The sequence below is a fragment of the Garra rufa genome, chromosome 25 (assembly GCF_049309525.1).
Source record: "Garra rufa chromosome 25, GarRuf1.0, whole genome shotgun sequence".
In the NCBI taxonomy this organism is placed as follows: domain Eukaryota; kingdom Metazoa; phylum Chordata; class Actinopteri; order Cypriniformes; family Cyprinidae; genus Garra; species Garra rufa.
The window spans coordinates 30,875,658-30,893,254 of record NC_133385.1 but is presented as its reverse complement, the minus strand read 5'-3'; the positions used below and the strand labels follow the sequence as shown (position 1 = coordinate 30,893,254).

General features: G+C 41.0%; 1 protein-coding gene across 2 annotated transcripts in view; it reads left to right on the top strand.

Moving 5' to 3' along the window:
- The window catches only part of cpt1ab (carnitine palmitoyltransferase 1Ab (liver)), a 40,586-nt gene extending 23,235 nt beyond the window's left edge, over positions 1-17,351 (top strand). For both annotated transcript variants that reach the window (XM_073832238.1, XM_073832237.1), the window contains exons 11-19: positions 1,650-1,838; positions 3,108-3,213; positions 5,733-5,849; positions 5,931-6,095; positions 6,170-6,304; positions 6,391-6,543; positions 6,635-6,748; positions 9,390-9,482; positions 16,151-17,351. In XM_073832238.1, the coding sequence (XP_073688339.1) occupies positions 1,650-1,838; positions 3,108-3,213; positions 5,733-5,849; positions 5,931-6,095; positions 6,170-6,304; positions 6,391-6,543; positions 6,635-6,748; positions 9,390-9,482; positions 16,151-16,240 (1,162 nt within the window). In that variant the 3' untranslated portion in view covers positions 16,241-17,351. The remainder of the gene's footprint in view (positions 1-1,649; positions 1,839-3,107; positions 3,214-5,732; positions 5,850-5,930; positions 6,096-6,169; positions 6,305-6,390; positions 6,544-6,634; positions 6,749-9,389; positions 9,483-16,150) is intronic.
- Positions 17,352-17,597: the final 246 nt, after the last annotated feature.

Sequence of the window (17,597 nt, the reverse complement as noted above, 5' to 3'; positions counted from 1 at the left end):
CGGGGGAGAATGGGAGAAACCAACAAGAAAGTCCGGGGGTGTGACACACGTTGTACTCTAATGACATCTTGTGGTCAAAGGTGGAAAACGTTTGTTTTGCGTCCCAGATGTCAAAGCGATTTTTGGACAGTTTCATAAAATGAATCAATTTGTGCTACGAAAACCACAAGAAATATTTTACTTACACAAATTAATCTGTAAATAAACTTATAAAAGTACAAGCATGATTTGTGTAGCCATAGGCGATCAAAGTAAATTAAGAATATTGTTTAATTGACTAATATTTTGATTAATTAGAAGTGCTTATGAAGCGGGAATTACTACTAAATAAACATGCACAAAACTACACGTACATATTTATTCGTTTTATGATTTATTCTTAATAAAGAAGTGAATGACACTTGAAACCTGTGCAAGGGGTTCGTGTTTGAATCAGAATACGAAGCAGTCACGTTTGTTAAACTTGAATGTATAATTGTTTTTCTGGCATTGTCAAGTGATGCCATTTTATTTTATTTTTTGTTTTTATTTATTTTATTTCAATTTATGTGTGTGTAAAAATAAATGTTGTAATTCTAATTAGAGCATCTTCCAAGTCTGGAATGGATGTATTCTTGAGCTTATAAGGTAGCCTAACAATAATATAATAAGATAACCTTGTTTGAAATGGGTTTGGCTAAAAGAAAACTTTGGTTTCGTCTATACTACTAGGTAGTTATACTATATTGACTGGGCTAAATAAAATTGCATTACTAAAAATAGACTAAAATACAAATTTCATTGACTAAAAATAGACTAAATGTAATCAGTTTTCGTCGACTAAAACTAGACTAAAATGTCATCAGTTTTCGTCGACTAAAACTTGACGAAAATAGTCATGGGTAATTCTGACTAAAATAAGACTAAAATGCTCAGACTTTTAGTTGACTAAAACTTGACTAGACTAAAAAGAGTATGAACGTGACTAAAACTAATGAAAAACTAAAATGACAGCTTCACACAAAGACTAGACTAAAACTAAAATTAAAATCGGCCGCCAAAAACAACACTACTTCAGGCTGTGCTGACAAAAATACATGGATTTCGTGTTGATAGATGAAACCGTTTTCGCACAGCACCGCTACAAACTTTGTGTGTGCCTTTGTCACCTACTAAACACACCACATCGATTTGATAACAACACCACCTGTTGGTCAAAAGTGATAAGCCAATAAATCATATTACTAGCAGTTCTACATTATTTTTCTGTCAATTTGACTAAAATCATCTTAAAATGTTTTTTTTTTTTTTTTACACATTGTTGCAGTTGGTTTGGTGCTCCATGCCATGCTTAACTTCCTGTTTTGCCGCTGATTGTGCTTGGCCCTGTAATTGCTATATGTTTTTATTATTATTATTTATTGGATTCTTTTTTGTATTAAATGAATTGAATTATAAAAATTTTTTTTTTAAATAAATAAAAAATAAATAGTTGCGACATGGTCCATAAGATTACATTGTTTTTTTTTACTGTGGTCTATCTACAAATTTTAGCTTTCATTCATTACCCAGTTGTTGTTTCTTCTCTTTCTGTTTAGTGATCAAAACCCATTAAAGAATATGCATAGAGCCAAGTGATTTTATCTTTGCTTTTGTTTCCCATTACCCAGAGTTCCCTGGGCCAAAGCCCGCTCACAGTTCTTCAGTCGAGGGAAGAACAAGCAGTCTCTGGATTCTGTGGAGAAGGCTGCTTTCTTTGTGACTCTGGATGATACTGAACAACGCTATGATGCAGAGAATCCTGTGCGATCGCTGGACAGCTATGCCAAATCTCTGCTCCATGGAAAATGCTATGACAGGTGACAATGATCTTGCTTGATTGTAATTAAATCAGATTAAAATATGACTTATTGTGTAACATAATAGTATTTCTTTTAACTTAATGTACTGTTCAAAAGTTCGGGATATGTTTCACACACACACACACACACACACACACACACACACACACACACACACACACACACACACACACAAGAATAAATTACATTTTAAACTATATTAAAAAAAAAAAAAATTTTAATTTTAATTTAAATGCAGTTATTTTACACTACGAGTCAAAAGTTTTTGAACAGTAAGATTTTTTGTTTTTTAAAGAAGTCTCTTCTGCTCACCAAGCCTGTATTTATTTGATCCAATATTTATTAAAAATAGCTGTTTTCTATTTGAATATATTTTAAAATGTAATTTATTCCTGTGATTTCAAAGCTGAATTTTTAGCATCATTACTCCAGTCACATGATCCTTCAGAAATCATTCTAATATTTTGCTTTGCTGCTCAGAAAACATTTATTATTATTATTATTATTATTATTATAAATAATCATAAAAACAACTGAATTTTTTTTTAGGTTTCTTTGATGACTAGAAGGTTCAGAAGAACAGCATTTAACATGTAACATTATGAATGTCTTTATCATCACTTTTGATCAATTTATAGCATCCCTGCTAAATAAAAGTACTTATCACTATCTTTTTTCTTTTTTTTTGCAGCAAATCAGCATGTTACAATGATTTCTGAATAGTGTATAATGTTGAAAAAGCTTTTTATTTCAGATACTTTGGATCTTTCTGTTCATAAAGTAATCTTGAAGAAAATGTACTCAACTGTTTTAAATATTGATAATAATAATAAAAAATATTTATTGAACAGCAAATCAGAATATTAGAATGATTTGTGAAGGATCACGTGACACTGAAGACTGGAGTAATGATGCTGAAAATTCAGCTTTGATCACAGGAATAAATTACATTTTAAAATATATTCAAATAGAAAACAGTTATTTTAAATAGCAAAAAAAATGAATAAAATTATAAAAATAAATTCAGGCTTGGTCAGCGAAAGAGTCTTCTTTAAAAAACATTAAAAATCTTACTGTTCAAGAACGTTTGACTGGTAGTGTAAACTGTAATAATATTTTACATTTAAATAATACTTTCTTAATATACTCTTACAAAAAAAAAAAAAAAATCTTACAGATCCCAAAGTTTTGAACAGTAATATATGTTTTGTTTTGTTTCACTTTATTGTGTTTTTTTTTTTAGTATTGTGTTTTTTTTGTCTCCAGGTGGTTTGACAAGTCTTTCAATCTGATCGTGTTCAAGAATGGTACTATGGGACTGAATGCAGAACACTCTTGGGCCGATGCACCCATCGTTGGCCATCTTTGGGAGGTAAATAAAACCAATTTATTAAGATTATTGGATTGTTTTGGCAAGAAAGAAAATTCACATTCATAGTCAATTATTGTCAGTCACACAAATTTCATGTTTGCTTTTCCATTAGTACAAGTATACAGATTAGCTGCAGAATTGTAATATGAATGTTTTGTGTGCTGCCTATAGGGGGCAGCCTAAATCTCTAATGTGACCTTAAAGGATTAGTTCACTTCCAGAATAAAAATAAAAACTAACCCCAATGTCATCCAAGATGTTCATGTATTGACTTCAGTCATGAAGAAATGAAACACATTAAAGGATTTTTCTCCATATAGTGGACTTCAATGGGGATCAACAGGTTGAAGGTCCAAATTGCAGTTTCAATGCAGCTTCAAAAGGCTCTACACAATCCCAGCCAAGGAATAAGGGTCTTATCTAGCAAAACAATCTGTCATTCTCTAAAAAAAACACAAATTTATATACATTTTAACCTCAAATATTCATCTTGCAAACAATGTTGGACGTTTTTTAAGTATGAGGATACCTACCGTACCCTTTTGAACTGGAGTACACAGACGAAGAACTAATCACACATGAACTTTCCAACGTGATTATGTAATGCGTGAAGTCGTAAGAAAGTATAAAATGTCTATACTTTTTTTTTTTTTAAGGGAACGATCAATTGTTTCACTCCTTGGCTGGGATTGTGTAGAGCCCTCTGAAGCTGCATTGAAACTGCAATTTGGACTTTCAACCCATTGATCCCCATTGAAGTCCACTATATGGAGAAAAGTCCTGGAATGTTTTCCTCAAAAAATGTTATTCTTGAAGTGAACTAATCCTTTAAAAGTATAGCTCACCCAAAAATAAGCATTGAGTGCCACTTTTAAAGAGACAGTTCAACATTTTTTTATATACATTTGAGGTCAAAAGTTTGCATTATACCAAAATAAAAGGGATCATACAAAATACATGTTATTTTTATTTAGCACTGACCTGAATAAGAAATTTCACATAAAAGTCATTTACACATAGTCCACATGAAAAAAAAAGAAGTTAAATTTATGAAAATTAACCCGTTCAAAAGTTTACATACTCTTGATTCTTAATACTGTACTGTTACCTGAATGATCCACAGCATTTTATTTTTCAGTGATAGTTGTTCACGAGTCCCTTGTTTGTCCTGAACAGTTCAACTGTCCGCTGTTCTTCAGACAAATCCTTCAGGTCCCACAAATTCTTTGGTTTTTCAGCATTTGTGTGTATTTGAACCCTTTCCAATGACTGTATGTTTGGAGATCCATCTTTTCACACTGAGGACAACTGAGGGACTCATATGCAACTATTACAGAAGGTTCAAACGCTCACTGATGCTTCAGATGGAAAAACTATGCATTAAGAGCTGGGGCAGTAAATTTAACTTATTTTGTCTTCTGGGAAACATGTAAGTATCTTCTGTAGCTTCTAAAGGGCAGTACTAAATGAAAAAAAAAAAAAAGATTTTTAGGCAAAATACAAAATGTACACATCTTCATTCTGTTCGAAAATTTTCACCCCCAGCTCTCAATGCATTGTTTTTTCTCTAGCAGCATCAATAAGCAATTGAACCTTCTGTAATAGTTCCATATGAGTCCCTCAGTTGTCCTCAGTGTGAAAAGATGGATCTCAAAACCATACAGTAATTGTTGGAAAGGGTTCAAATACACACAAATGCTGAAAAACCAAAGAATTTGTGGGACCTGAAGGATTTGTCTGAAGAACAGCAGGCAGTTTAACTGTTCAGGACAAACAAGGGACTCATAAATAACTATCACTAAACAAAAAAGCACAGCTGTGGATCATTCAGGTAACAACACAGTATTAAGAATCAAAGGTATGTAAACTTTTGAACAGGGTCATTGGGGGCAGCTGTGGCTTAATGGTTAGATAGTCTGACTTGTAACTCAAAGGTTGGGGGTTCAAGCCTCAGGTCCGAGCAGGGATTGTCGGTGGGGAAGGTGAATAACCAGCACTCTCTCCACCCACAATACCACGACTGAGTTGAGTCCCTTGAGCAAGGCACCGTACCCCCAACTGCTCCCCGGGTGCCGCAGCAATGGCTGCCTACTGCTCCGGGTGTGTGTTCACTACTGTGTGTGTGCACTTGGCTGGGGTAAATGCAGAGCACAAATTACTAGTATGGGTCATCATACTTCACCTCCTTTCCTTTGCTTTCCTTTTTAGAAATTCAACTATTAATTTCTCTTGTGGACTATATGTAAACATAATTTATGTGAAATATCATATTCAGGTCAGTACTTAATAACAAATAACATACATTTTGTATGATCCATCTTATTTTGGTAACATAATTAACATTTTGCAGATTCTACAGGGTGTATGTAAACTTTTGACCTCAGCTGTAATCTTTGTAAGATTACAAACGTCTCTACTGTCACTTTTGATCAATTTAATGCGTCCTTGATGAATTTCTTGCTTAAAAGATAGTGTATGTCATGTGATGTTTAAAAATGATTTTGTTTGTATTGTGGCAGCATGTCTTGTCATCGGATCCAGTGAAACTTGGCTATGCTGAGGACGGACACTGCAAAGGAAACCCTCATCCCAACCTGCCAGGACCCCAGAGACTGCAGTGGGACATCCCAGAGGAGGTCAGTTAAAATGCTTACTGTGCATTTCAAACAAGCTCTGCTTTAATCTGTTTATAATTTAACAGCCTCATTCCTTTACAGTGTCAGACTGTGATCAACAGCTCTCTGAAAGTGGCTAAAGCTCTGGCGGACGACGTTGACATGCACATCATCCCCTTCAACGAGTTTGGCAAAGGCCTGATCAAGAAATGCAAGACAAGTCCCGATGGCTTCATTCAGATTGCCCTCCAGCTGGCGCACTTCAGGGTACGAGAGATTCATCAGCGATTCTTTGGATTTTCCCTCAGGTCTCTACATAAATTCACATTTTTCTCCTGCAGGACAAAGGCAAGTTCTGCCTGACGTACGAAGCCTCCATGACACGTCTGTTCAGAGAGGGCCGCACTGAGACCGTGCGCTCCTGCACCACTCAGACCTGTGAATTTGTCCGTGCCATGATGAACGACAAAGCAACAGTGAGACTTACTTTAATGAAACTTGCTAGTTTCAGCGAGTGTGTTTGCTACTTCCTACTAATTCCACCATGTTTGATTTTTCTCAGAGAGAAGAGAAGTTGAAGCTGTTGAAAGTGGCAGCAGAAAAGCACCAGGATTTGTACAGACTGGCCATGACCGGAAATGGCATCGACCGCCATCTTTTCTGCCTCTACTTGGTGTCAAAATACCTCGGTGAAGATTCTGCTTTCCTCAAAGAGGTGTGAGATGCAAAACGAGCTTAAATGCAAACCATTTCATACATTTTGTAGCCTAAAAACATTTGTTTGAGATGTGTTGGGTTTGTTGTAGGTGTTGTCCGAGCCCTGGAGACTGTCCACCAGTCAGACTCCTCTCCAACAGGTTGATCTGTTTGATTTAAAGAGGCATCCAGAATTTGTCACCAGCGGAGGTGGATTTGGACCGGTAAATTCAACATCTTTTTCTAGAACTGTGTCCTACCTAGGCATGTTGTTATGAATTCAGATTAACACAGATTCAGTTCAAATGTTGCCAATTCAAATTAATTCAGATTCAAACTGAACACTACCAAATCAAGTAAGATCTGATTCATATTCAGTGCTGTCAGTTCAGATCAACTCGCATAAGACAAATTTAGAATAACTCAGATTAACACAGATTCAGTTTGAATGTTGGTAATTCAAATGAATTCAGATTCAAACAAAGTGCTACCAATTCAGTTCAGCTCTTATTCAGATTCAGTGCTGCCAGTTCAGATCAACTCATATTCACACTGGATGTTGCTCATTTAAATTAACAGTAGTTGTTATCAATTCCGATTAACACAGATTCAGTTTGAATGTTGGGAATTAAAAGTAATTCAGATTCAAACTAAATGCTACCAATTCAGTTCAGCTCTTATTCAGATTCAGTGCTGCCAGTTCAGATCAACTCATATTCACACTGGATGTTTCTCATTTAAATTAACAGTAGTTGTTATCAATTCCGATTAACACAGATACAGTGTGAATGTTGGTAAGTCAAATGAATTCAGATTCAAACAAAATGCTACCAATTCAGTTGAGCTCTTATTCAGATTCAGTGTTGCCAGTTCAGATCAACTCATATTCACACTGGATGTTGCTCATTTAAACTAACAGTAGTTGTTATCAATTCCGATTAACACAGATGCAGTGTGAATGTTGGGAATTAAAAGTAACTCAGATTCAAACTAAATACTACCAATTCAGTTCAGCTCTTATTCAGATTCAGTGTTGCCAGTTCAGATCAACTCATATTCACACTGGATGTTGCTCAATTAAATTAACAGTAGTTGTTATAAATTCTGATTAACACAGATTCAGTTTGAATGTTGGGAATTAAAATTAATTCAGATTCAAACTTAATGCTACCAATTGAATTCTGCTCTTATTCATATTCAGTGCTACCAATTCAGATAAACTCAGATTAGACAGAATGTTGCTAATTAAGATTGACTTACATTCATATTAAATGCAGCAAATCTGGATGAACTCAGATTCAGATTGACTGTTCCTAATATACATTCAGATTAAATGCTACAAATTTAGATAAACTCAGATTCAGACTGAATCTTTCCAATTCAAATAAATTTAGATTCACATTGAATTGTACCAATTTAATGTGGTAATTGTGTACCAATATAACCAGTTCAATTCAGTTGTACCAATTCAATTTTTTCAGCTGTTTTTCAGATTCAGTGTTACCAGTTCAGATTTACACTAGATGTTGCTGAGTTGAATTCAGGGTAGTTGTTATAAATTCAGATTAACACAGATTCAGTTTGAATGTTAGCAATTCCGATTTAAAACGAATGCTACCAATTAAATTCAGCTCTGATTCATATTCAGTGCTGCCACTTCAGATCAACTCTTATTCAGATTCAGTGTTGCCAGTTCAGATCAACTCATATTCACACTGGATGTTGCTCAATTAAATTAACAGTAGTTGTTATAAATTCTGATTAACACAGATTCAGTTTGAATGTTGGGAATTAAAATTAATTCAGATTCCAACTAAATGCTACCAATTGAATTCTGCTCTGATTCATATTCAGTGCTGCCAATTCAGATAAACTCAGATTAGACAGAATGTTGCTTATTAAGATTGACTTACATTCATATTAAATGCAGCAAATTTGGATGAACTCAAATTCAGACTGAATCTTTCCAATTCAAATAAATTCATATTCACACTGAATTGTACCAGTGCAGTTCAGGTCTTATTCAGATTCAGTGTTGCCAGTTCAGATCAACTCATATTTACACTAGATGTTGCTCATTTAAATTAACAGTAGTTGTTGTAAATTCCGATTAACACAGATTCAGTGTGAATGTTGGTAATTCAAATGAATTCAGATTCAAACAAAATGCTACCAATTCAGTTGAGCTCTTATTCAGATTCAGTGTTGCCAGTTCAGATCAACTCATATTCACACTGGATGTTGCTCATTTAAATTAACAGTAGTTGTTATAAATTCCGATTAACACAGATTCAGTGTGAATGTTGGGAATTAAAATTTATTCAGATTCAAACAAAATGCTACCAATTCAGTTCAGCTCTAATTCAGATTCAGTGTTGCCAGTTCAGATCAACTCAGGTTAGACAGAATGTTGCTAATTAAGACTTACATTCATATTAAATGCAGCAAATCTGGATGAACTCAGATTCAGATTGACTGTTCCTAATATACATTCAGATTAAATGATACAAATTTAGATAAACTCAGATTCAGACTGAATCTTTCCAATTCAAATAAATTTAGATTCACATTGAATTGTACCAATTTAATGTGGTAATTGTGTACCAATATAACCAGTTCAATTCAATTTTTTCAGCTGTTTTTCAGATTCAGTGTTACCAGTTCAGATCAACTCATATTTACACTAGATGTTGCTGAGTTGAATTCAGAGTAGTTGTTATAAATTCAGATTAACACAGATTCAGTTTGAATGTTAGCAATTCAGATTTAAACCGAATGCTACCAATTAGATTCAGCTCTGATTCATATTCAGTGCTGCCACTTCAGATCAACTCAGATTCAACAAAAAGGTTTTTGTTTTTTTAGGTTGCTGATGATGGTTATGGTGTGTCATATATTATTCTTGGAGAGGATTTTATCAACTTCCACATATCCAGCAAACACTCCAGCCCAGAGACTGTAAGTTCACTATTCTATGGCAAATATAATAATACTATATACTAAATCATATTATTTATTTATAATTTTAATATATTATTATAAACAATGATATAAAAAGTCCTGTTTTTATTATTTTTAAAGAAATAAATATTTTTTTTTCCGGAAGGATGCATCAAAAGTGACAGTAAAGGCAGTTATAATAAAATACACTACCAGTCAAAAGATTTTGAATGTTTTTTTAAAGAAGTCTCTTCTGTTTACCAAGCCTAGCCTGCATTTATTTGATCCAAAGTAGATCTAAAGAAATATTTTTGCTATTTTAAATAACTTTTTTCTATTTGAATATATTTGAATATATTATATATAAAATATAATATATTTTAATGTAATTTATTAAAAGCTGATTATTACTCCAGTCACATTCTCCTTTAGAAATCATTCTAATATTCAGATTTTTGCTCAAAAAACATTTGTTACCCCTTCAGTCGAGTCACTTCGACGTTACATTGGGATCTCGCTTGAGAGACCGATCATCTCTGAGCCTTATTAAAAAGGCCAATTGAAAATCACTCAGTCAGACTTTTGCTTTCAGAGCCGATGTGTCGAGCCTCTAAACAGCTGATAAGACTTCAAGAAGAGTTCTTCAGAGTTCATGCTCGCTCCTGCTGGTGCGCTGCCAAAACTAAAAGAGTGTTTCACAGAAAGAGCATTGTTGGCAGCCGCCAGCGTGATCCTGCGGGCGGGCGTTTTCACGGCCATATAAAGCCTTTGCATTTCCAGCGAGCAGCCCCGGCGAGTGCACGGTTGCCCCACGGCGCCTCCCTGGGCAACCAGGATCACAAAAGAGCAATTTCTAGCGGCCGTTTCAGACGTTCTTTTCAGAATGTCTTTTCGGGCGTGCGTTTCTGGGTGTGGTAGTTTCCTGTCCTCAGCAGACGGACATGAGCGCTGCCTCACGTGTTTAGGCTTTGAGCACGCTGGGGCGGCGCTCACGAATGGTTCATGCGGTGAAAGCATGACCATGGCCACGCTGAAGTCCCGCTGCTCGTTCGTGAGCTGGCTCCCCCCGCCTCCCTCCCGCGGTCAGCCGTTGAGCCACCAATGCGCTTCGGCCACCGCGGTGAGGCCCGGGGGGGGACATTCAAATTATGGTAGAGAACGTTCCGCCGGCTCAAAAAGCCCTGCGGACTTCTCTGTCTCAGCGTGGTCCCGTTGAGTTTCCACAGCAGTACGCTTCCCCGCCTGGCGGGCCGAGCGTCTCCTTCGGTACTCTTGCAGAGGATGAGATGTCTGTCACAGCATCAGAGGGAGAGTCAGACGGTGACACATCTCTTCCCGCGGCGCAGCGCCCACCTGCGGTCGCTGCCCCTCCGGCGGTTGATGTCGAACTGTCGGCTATGCTTCTCCGGGCAGCCGGGGGGGATCGGTTTGGAGGTTCCTCAAGAGCCTCCGGCCGATCCTTCTAGGCTGGATGACTGGTTCCTGGGGGGGGCACCGGCGGCAGCGCCGCGCTCCCCCCCGGTCCCGTTCTGACCGGACATGCATGAGGAGCTGACAAAATCGATGGCGCGCTCCCTATTCATCTGAAGCGCATTCCAGCTCCTCTCCCCTCGCCACTCTCGATGGCGGGGCAGCCAAGGGGTACGTGGCGGTCCCTGGGTCGAGCACGCCGTCGCGGTGCACCTTTGCCCGCGGGGCGCGGCTGCCTGGCGGGACCCTCCGTGTCTCCCTTCCAGGGCGTGTGGATTTTCTTCCGCCCTCATCGGCTGGGCTTTCCGCGCCACTGGACACGCTGCCACCTCCCTGCATGCCATGGCAACACTGCAAGTGTACCAAGCGCAGGCACTTAAAGGCCTGCACGAGAGTGGTCCTGACCAGGGGGTATTTGAAGAACTCCGCGCCGCCACTGACTTCGCCCTTCGGGCCACTAAGTTTGCAGCGCTTTCCCTTGGTCAGGTGATGTCCACCTGCGTGGTCCAGGAACGCCACCTATGGCTGACTCTGGCCCAGATGGCAGAGGCCGACAAAGTTCGCTTTCTCGACTCTCCCATCTTCCAGAGCTTCCTATTCGGCGACACTGTGAAGGGTTTTGCTCAGCGGCGTCGAACGTACCGCCGGCCCCAAAAGCCTGCAATCTTCCGCCCATAAGCATTCCCCCGTCCAGATGCCAGAGCAGTACGCCTCCCCGCCATTCGGGCTAGGCGTCTCCTTTGGCGCTCCACAGGAGGGAAATAGTCCTCCAACGGTTCAGAGGCAGACGGAGGCCATCCAACATATCCTGCCCCGCCGCGAAGTTACCATTCCGCCGCCTGGGCCCCGCCTCCGCCTGCCCGTCGCCGAGGGCGTCCCCCTGCGGCTCCGAAACCAGCTCCGTCCCCTGCTAAGCCGCACGATCCAGGACTCGCAGCCCGACGTCGAGCTGCCCGTGGGAGAGGGACGCCGCTCGCCTCTCAGGGTCCTGCGAGGGAAGACTCTCGCAGGCGAGCTTCGAAGCGTCCCTGATGCGAGCACCCCGGAGGTGGAGAGAGCTGCTCTGTCGGCACTCCCGCTGGAAGCAGGAGTAAGCCGTTCATTTGAAATCACAGAAAGACCTGACTTTCTCACCTCCGGGGTCCCGGCCCCGAGTTTCCTTCCTGAGCAGCACTTCCACTCCTCAGAACCAGACTCGGGACCGGATGTTGCCAGCGCGGGAACCAGAGAAGAAGGTAAGCACTGCTTAGTGCAGTTAGACACTTCTCCAGGACGTTCATCCTTCTGGGTTTTGTCTCCTTCCCTGTCTTTCCCTAGGCTGCCCCACCACGGTCACGTCGGTCATCGTTCCCTTGATACCACTACGCTGGTTGATACGGACGGTACGGCCCGGCTCCAGGCGTCTGCCCAGACTCAGAGGTACCCCTTACATTCTTTATTCGGCAGGCGTGCCTCTGTTCTGCCTGCGGAGGTCGCGTTCCTACTGGCGAAGGACACGATCCAGCCTGTCCCTCCAGCCGGGACGAGGTCAGGATTTGACAAGAGTCCCGACTTCACGTGTCCAGTTAGAGTGGTGGGTTAACATCCGCCCTGGATGGAGCTCTGTTCCGAACCCTTCTTAGGCTGTCGGCACACATGCTCACGACGAAGCACATACAAGTATGTTTCCGTCTCCAGGGCTGGGTCGCAGCCATCTGCCTGAAGGGCACCCCCTGTCGCGTCTCGATCTTTCCCCGGCGCACACCCCTTCTGCGGTCTGCCCCGGGGATCGAGCGCTCAGCGCAAGGTGCTTCCATTTGGCTAGTCCCCCTCCTTCCTGCCTTCTTTAGGCCATGGGAGCTCCCCTGTCCCCTCTTCGGCAGACAGGAATTTGCGTCTTCAACCGTCTCTTCGACTGGTGCTTTACCAGCCCACTCGTGAGTTCCGTTGTGCGAATACAGGGACCTGGTGCTTCGGCACCCCCGCCATCTGGTCCTTCAGGCCAACCGAGGGAATCCTTTTCCTCGGTCGGGAGCCCGACTCGGTCCACAAGACGGCCCGCCTTGCTACCAAGAGCGCGCAGTCAGTGCTGTAGTCCCTGAGCTAATCAGGCACAATACAGCGGTCCTCTCAAAATCAGAGGCTCCTGGGGCACATGACAGCTCTAGCCGCTTGCCGCTAAGCTTGTTTCATGTGAGACCGCTTCAGCACGATCGAGTCCCATGATGGCATGGCATCTCGGCTCTCTCCGGACTGGCGTTTTCCCGCAGTATTGCCGACAAGTCAGCCCGTGGCTTACCACGGGTTGGGTTGCCATGTACGACAGAGGCTTACAGCTCCTCCCCATCTGCTCCCATGGAGTCCAACGTGGCAGATTTTGCTACTTGCCATTCACTTGAAGCAGGGAAACTCAACCGTGCAGCCGGTCGGTTCCCACGGCAGTCCACCCACCTGCAGAATGGCGACTCCACCCCGTGACTCGGCTAGTTGGAGTTATATCAGCAAGGCCCAGCCACATCCGCTCTCCCTTCCGATTCCTCCCATTGCCAGAGTAACACTGGCACACAGCTGACCTCCGGGGCCCAAGTACGCCCTTCCCCAGCGAGCCTCCTTGCGCAGACTCTGTGCGAGTCCAGGGAGGACGAGGAGTAAGTCTGTAGTTTGCGCTACAAGGATGGCCCACCCGGACTTAGGTCTTAGTAACCATCCCCTCGCGGCAGTCCCTCCCTGTAAGGGCACGGTTTGACACCGTAGACCTCTCCGGCCTTTCACAGGCCGTGATACAAACTATCACTCAGTACTGAGCTCCCTTGGCAAAGGCAGGCTTACGCATTGAGATGAGGTCTATTTGCTGGCATTCCTCTCGCTGAGAGGCACAGAGATACACGATTGCAGTAGTGCTTCCTTTCCTGCAGGAGAGTTGGAGCGCAGGGTGTCCCCTCGACTCTCGGAATATATGCCGCCGCTTAGCCGCATATCACATGCAGTAGATGAAGCAAAGTAGGTAAGCACCCACTGGTCGTGAGGTCCCTCAGAGGTGCCCAGACCGCACCTCATACCCTCTTGGGACCCCCCCGTCGCCCTTCAGGGCCGCGGGGCTCTCCATTTGAGCCACTGGCCTCAGTCGAGCTAGAATTCCTGTCATTAAGACAGCGCTCCTGACTGCCCTGGCTTCCATCAAGAGGATAGGAGACCTACAACCTTTCTCTGTCAGCAAAGCGTGTCTAGAAATCGGGCCCGGCGACTCTCACGTTACAACCTGAGACCCCGGCCCGGTTATTGTGCCCAAGGTTCCCCACTACGCCTTTCCGCGATCAGTTGGTGAACCTGCAAGCTCTGCCCTGGAGGAGGCAGACCCAGCCTTGCGATGTTGTGTCTATAAATATGTGAAAATGAAATCACTCGGCACTTCAGGCGCACCTAGCAGCTTATCTGCTTCGGGGTTCAGCAGAAAGGGAATGCTGTCCCCAAACTGAGGTTGGCTCATTGGGTGGTAGATGCCATCTCCCTGTCTTATCTATATCAGGGAGAGCCAGGCCCCTTAGGTGTTCATGCCCACTCCACTAGGAGTGTTGCTTCATCCTATGCGTTGGCTCATGGCGCCTCACTAGCAGATATCGGTAGAGCTGCGGGCTGGGCGACACCTAATCCCTTCGCTAGGTTCTACAACCTCCGCGCAGAGGCCGTGTCCTCCCGTGTCTTAACATAAGACTTCAGGCGAGCAGGAGGATGGCTGGTGTCGGCTTGCTGCGCCATTCCCACGTGGATCCGTGCGCTATCTCACAGAATGTTCCCTCCGGTGAACCCTGGGTCCTCCATGCCCCGCAGTCAGGGCTAGATGCGGAGTAGTCCTTGGCTGTGATCCTGCCTGGGTCTCCTTCGCCCTGCAGGTTGTGGCTATACTTTTCAATATTTCCAGCAGAGGAGACCGCTGTTTCCTTCGTGTATCCCTAAGAAGCCTTATGGATATATTGAATTATTCTCATTTTCCACATGTACAAATTCCATGTGCTTCGCCCCCCCAACCCATGCTTCAGTACAACTGGCATCCCTGCAGGCCCCCCTCATAAAAAGGGGCCTCAGGGCGTTGGGAAGGTTACGTTTCAATGACCGCCTGCGGACACGTCTGGGAGGACCTGCCGGCACGTGGCGTTGTGCGTAACGCGGCGTCAGGGTCGTGGCCTTTTCCATGGGTCTAAGTTCCCAATGTAACATCGAAGTGACTCGACTGAAGGGGTAACGTCTAGGTTACGAAGGTAACCCTCGTTCCCCGAAGGAGGGAACGGAGACGTTACATTCCCCTGCCACGCCCCTGGCGTCGCGCTGACGCCGGGCTCTCCCGGCTCTTCAGCAAAAGCCTGACTGAGTGATGGCCGGCGCGCACGTCCACTCGCCAATTTTCAATTGGCCTTTTTAATAAGGCTCAGAGATGATCGGTCTCTCAAGCGAGATCCCAATGTAACGTCTCTGTTCCCTCCTGTTACCTTCGTAACCTAGACGTTTTTATTATTATGTTATAGAATTTGAAATTGTAGAATTCTTTCAGGTTTCTTTGATGAATAGAAAGTTCAGAAGAACACCATTTATCTGAAATAGAAATATTTTACATATCTTTTATAAATGTTTTTATCATCACTTTTGATCAATTTGATCAGCTTTTTATTTCAGATAAATACTTTGGATCTTTCTGTTCATCAAAGAATCCTGAAAAAATGTACTCAATAGTTTTAAATATTGATAATAACTCATGCATTTTTCTTGAGTAGCAAATCAGAATATTAGAATGATTTCTGAAGGATCATGTGACACTGAAGACTGTCGTAATGATCCTGAAAATTCAGCTTTAAAATCTCAGGAATAAATTACTATTTAAAATATCTTCAAATACAAAGCAGTTATTTTAAATAGTAAAAATATTTCACAATATTACTGCTTTTGTTGTACTTTGGATCAAATAAATATAGGTTCGGTAAGCAAAAGAGACTTCTTTAAAAAACATTAAAAAACTTTTGACAGGTAGTGTATTTTTAAATAAAAAAGATTATTTGCAATTGTAATAATATTTCACAATAAGATTTACTGTATTTTAATCAAATAAATGCATTTTTAAATCTTGCTGATGCTAAACTTTTGAATGGTAGTGTTTTATAATGTATATTATTACAATATTTCATAATATAATATAATACAGTATGTACACATGCAAAATAAAAATGTCCTTTTCTTGTGATTTTTAGGACTCTCATCGCTTCGGAAGTAACATCAAACAGGCGATGCTTGATATCCTGGATCTTTTCCAGTTTGACAACAAAGCTAATAACAAGTGATCGATCTCTTCTTCTTTTTTCTCATTAGTCATCAGTCCTCAGATCAGAAGGCTGATCTTCCTTAGGCATGTACAGAGTAATTGTTGGTTTTAATTTAAATTCTAATTCAAAGAAGGGTCATTTAAATAAGATGGAGCATGGTATCTGGGCATTTGATCAAATTTCATGGTTTTAGAGTGTAAAGAAGACATACTGTGTTGGTTGGGAATTATATCAGAGAATGTATGAGATTTTTTTGTTTGTGCTGGGATGTATTCATGCACTGTTGTTGCCTTAATCTCTGAGATAGAAATGTTCTTCAGAAGATTCAGGAGAACCTGTTGCCTTTCTGTGCTGCTGTACATTCAGACTTTCACTTTTTCTGCTTTTGTGTTTAAACAAACGTTTATTCAATGAATTTCTCACACTCAGGTTTGCAACTAATTTATTCACTTTATTGTGACTTGAATTGTTTCTGAAGTAACATTATGGCAGGTTACAGGGATAAAGGGAAGCCTTTACAGGGAAGACAGGCCAAATATTTCAAGCATGTTGGCCAAAGATACGTATTTTTTCTTTCACTTGTGTTTTTGTATATTTACGCATGGTCAAAGAATTGCAGCAGAGTGTCAACATTTTTCAATTTATTTAATGGACTCACCAACACTCAAACAACACTTCAAATAATAATGGTTTAGCTGTATGTTCATACTGTGACTTTTCCTCATTCTGAGTGCACTGACAACCAAAGCCAAAAATAGAAGAAACTTGGATATTTTATTCACAGGTAAAAAAAGGATAGAAAGATTTATTTCTGTATATGTTGTTTCTCAAGGACAGTCAAGTGTGCTATTTATTTATCGGTTCCTCATCGAACATTTCTGAAAGTGTGCCTGTGGATTAAATGAATAATAATTATTCTTGATTGTAAACGTAAATGAATGCAAATGAATACAATTTAAAGGGAAAGTGTCACTTCATTTGATGTGCCGTGCAATGTATCAAATATATTTGTATCATATTTTCCACAATAGACCTCATTTTTGCAAAGGTGTGATATAGGAACTGTTTGGCATTGTTACTGTAATTCAAAACACATTTTAACACAATAAAGGTTGACTTTTAAGATTCATCTGAACTGATGTGTATACTTTACATTTTGCATACACACACACACATATATATACAGCACAGAAATGTCATGCATAGTAATCACCACAGGATGGCAGTCATAATTGTATTAGTAGAAAGAGCAGAGCATTTCGATTAAATTAATGTAATATCAGATTTGTATTACCAATTTATCAGTATTAAAATTTATAGCCAAAAATATTATAATGAGGTAAACACATATTTGTGTGCATACAAATAAGAAATG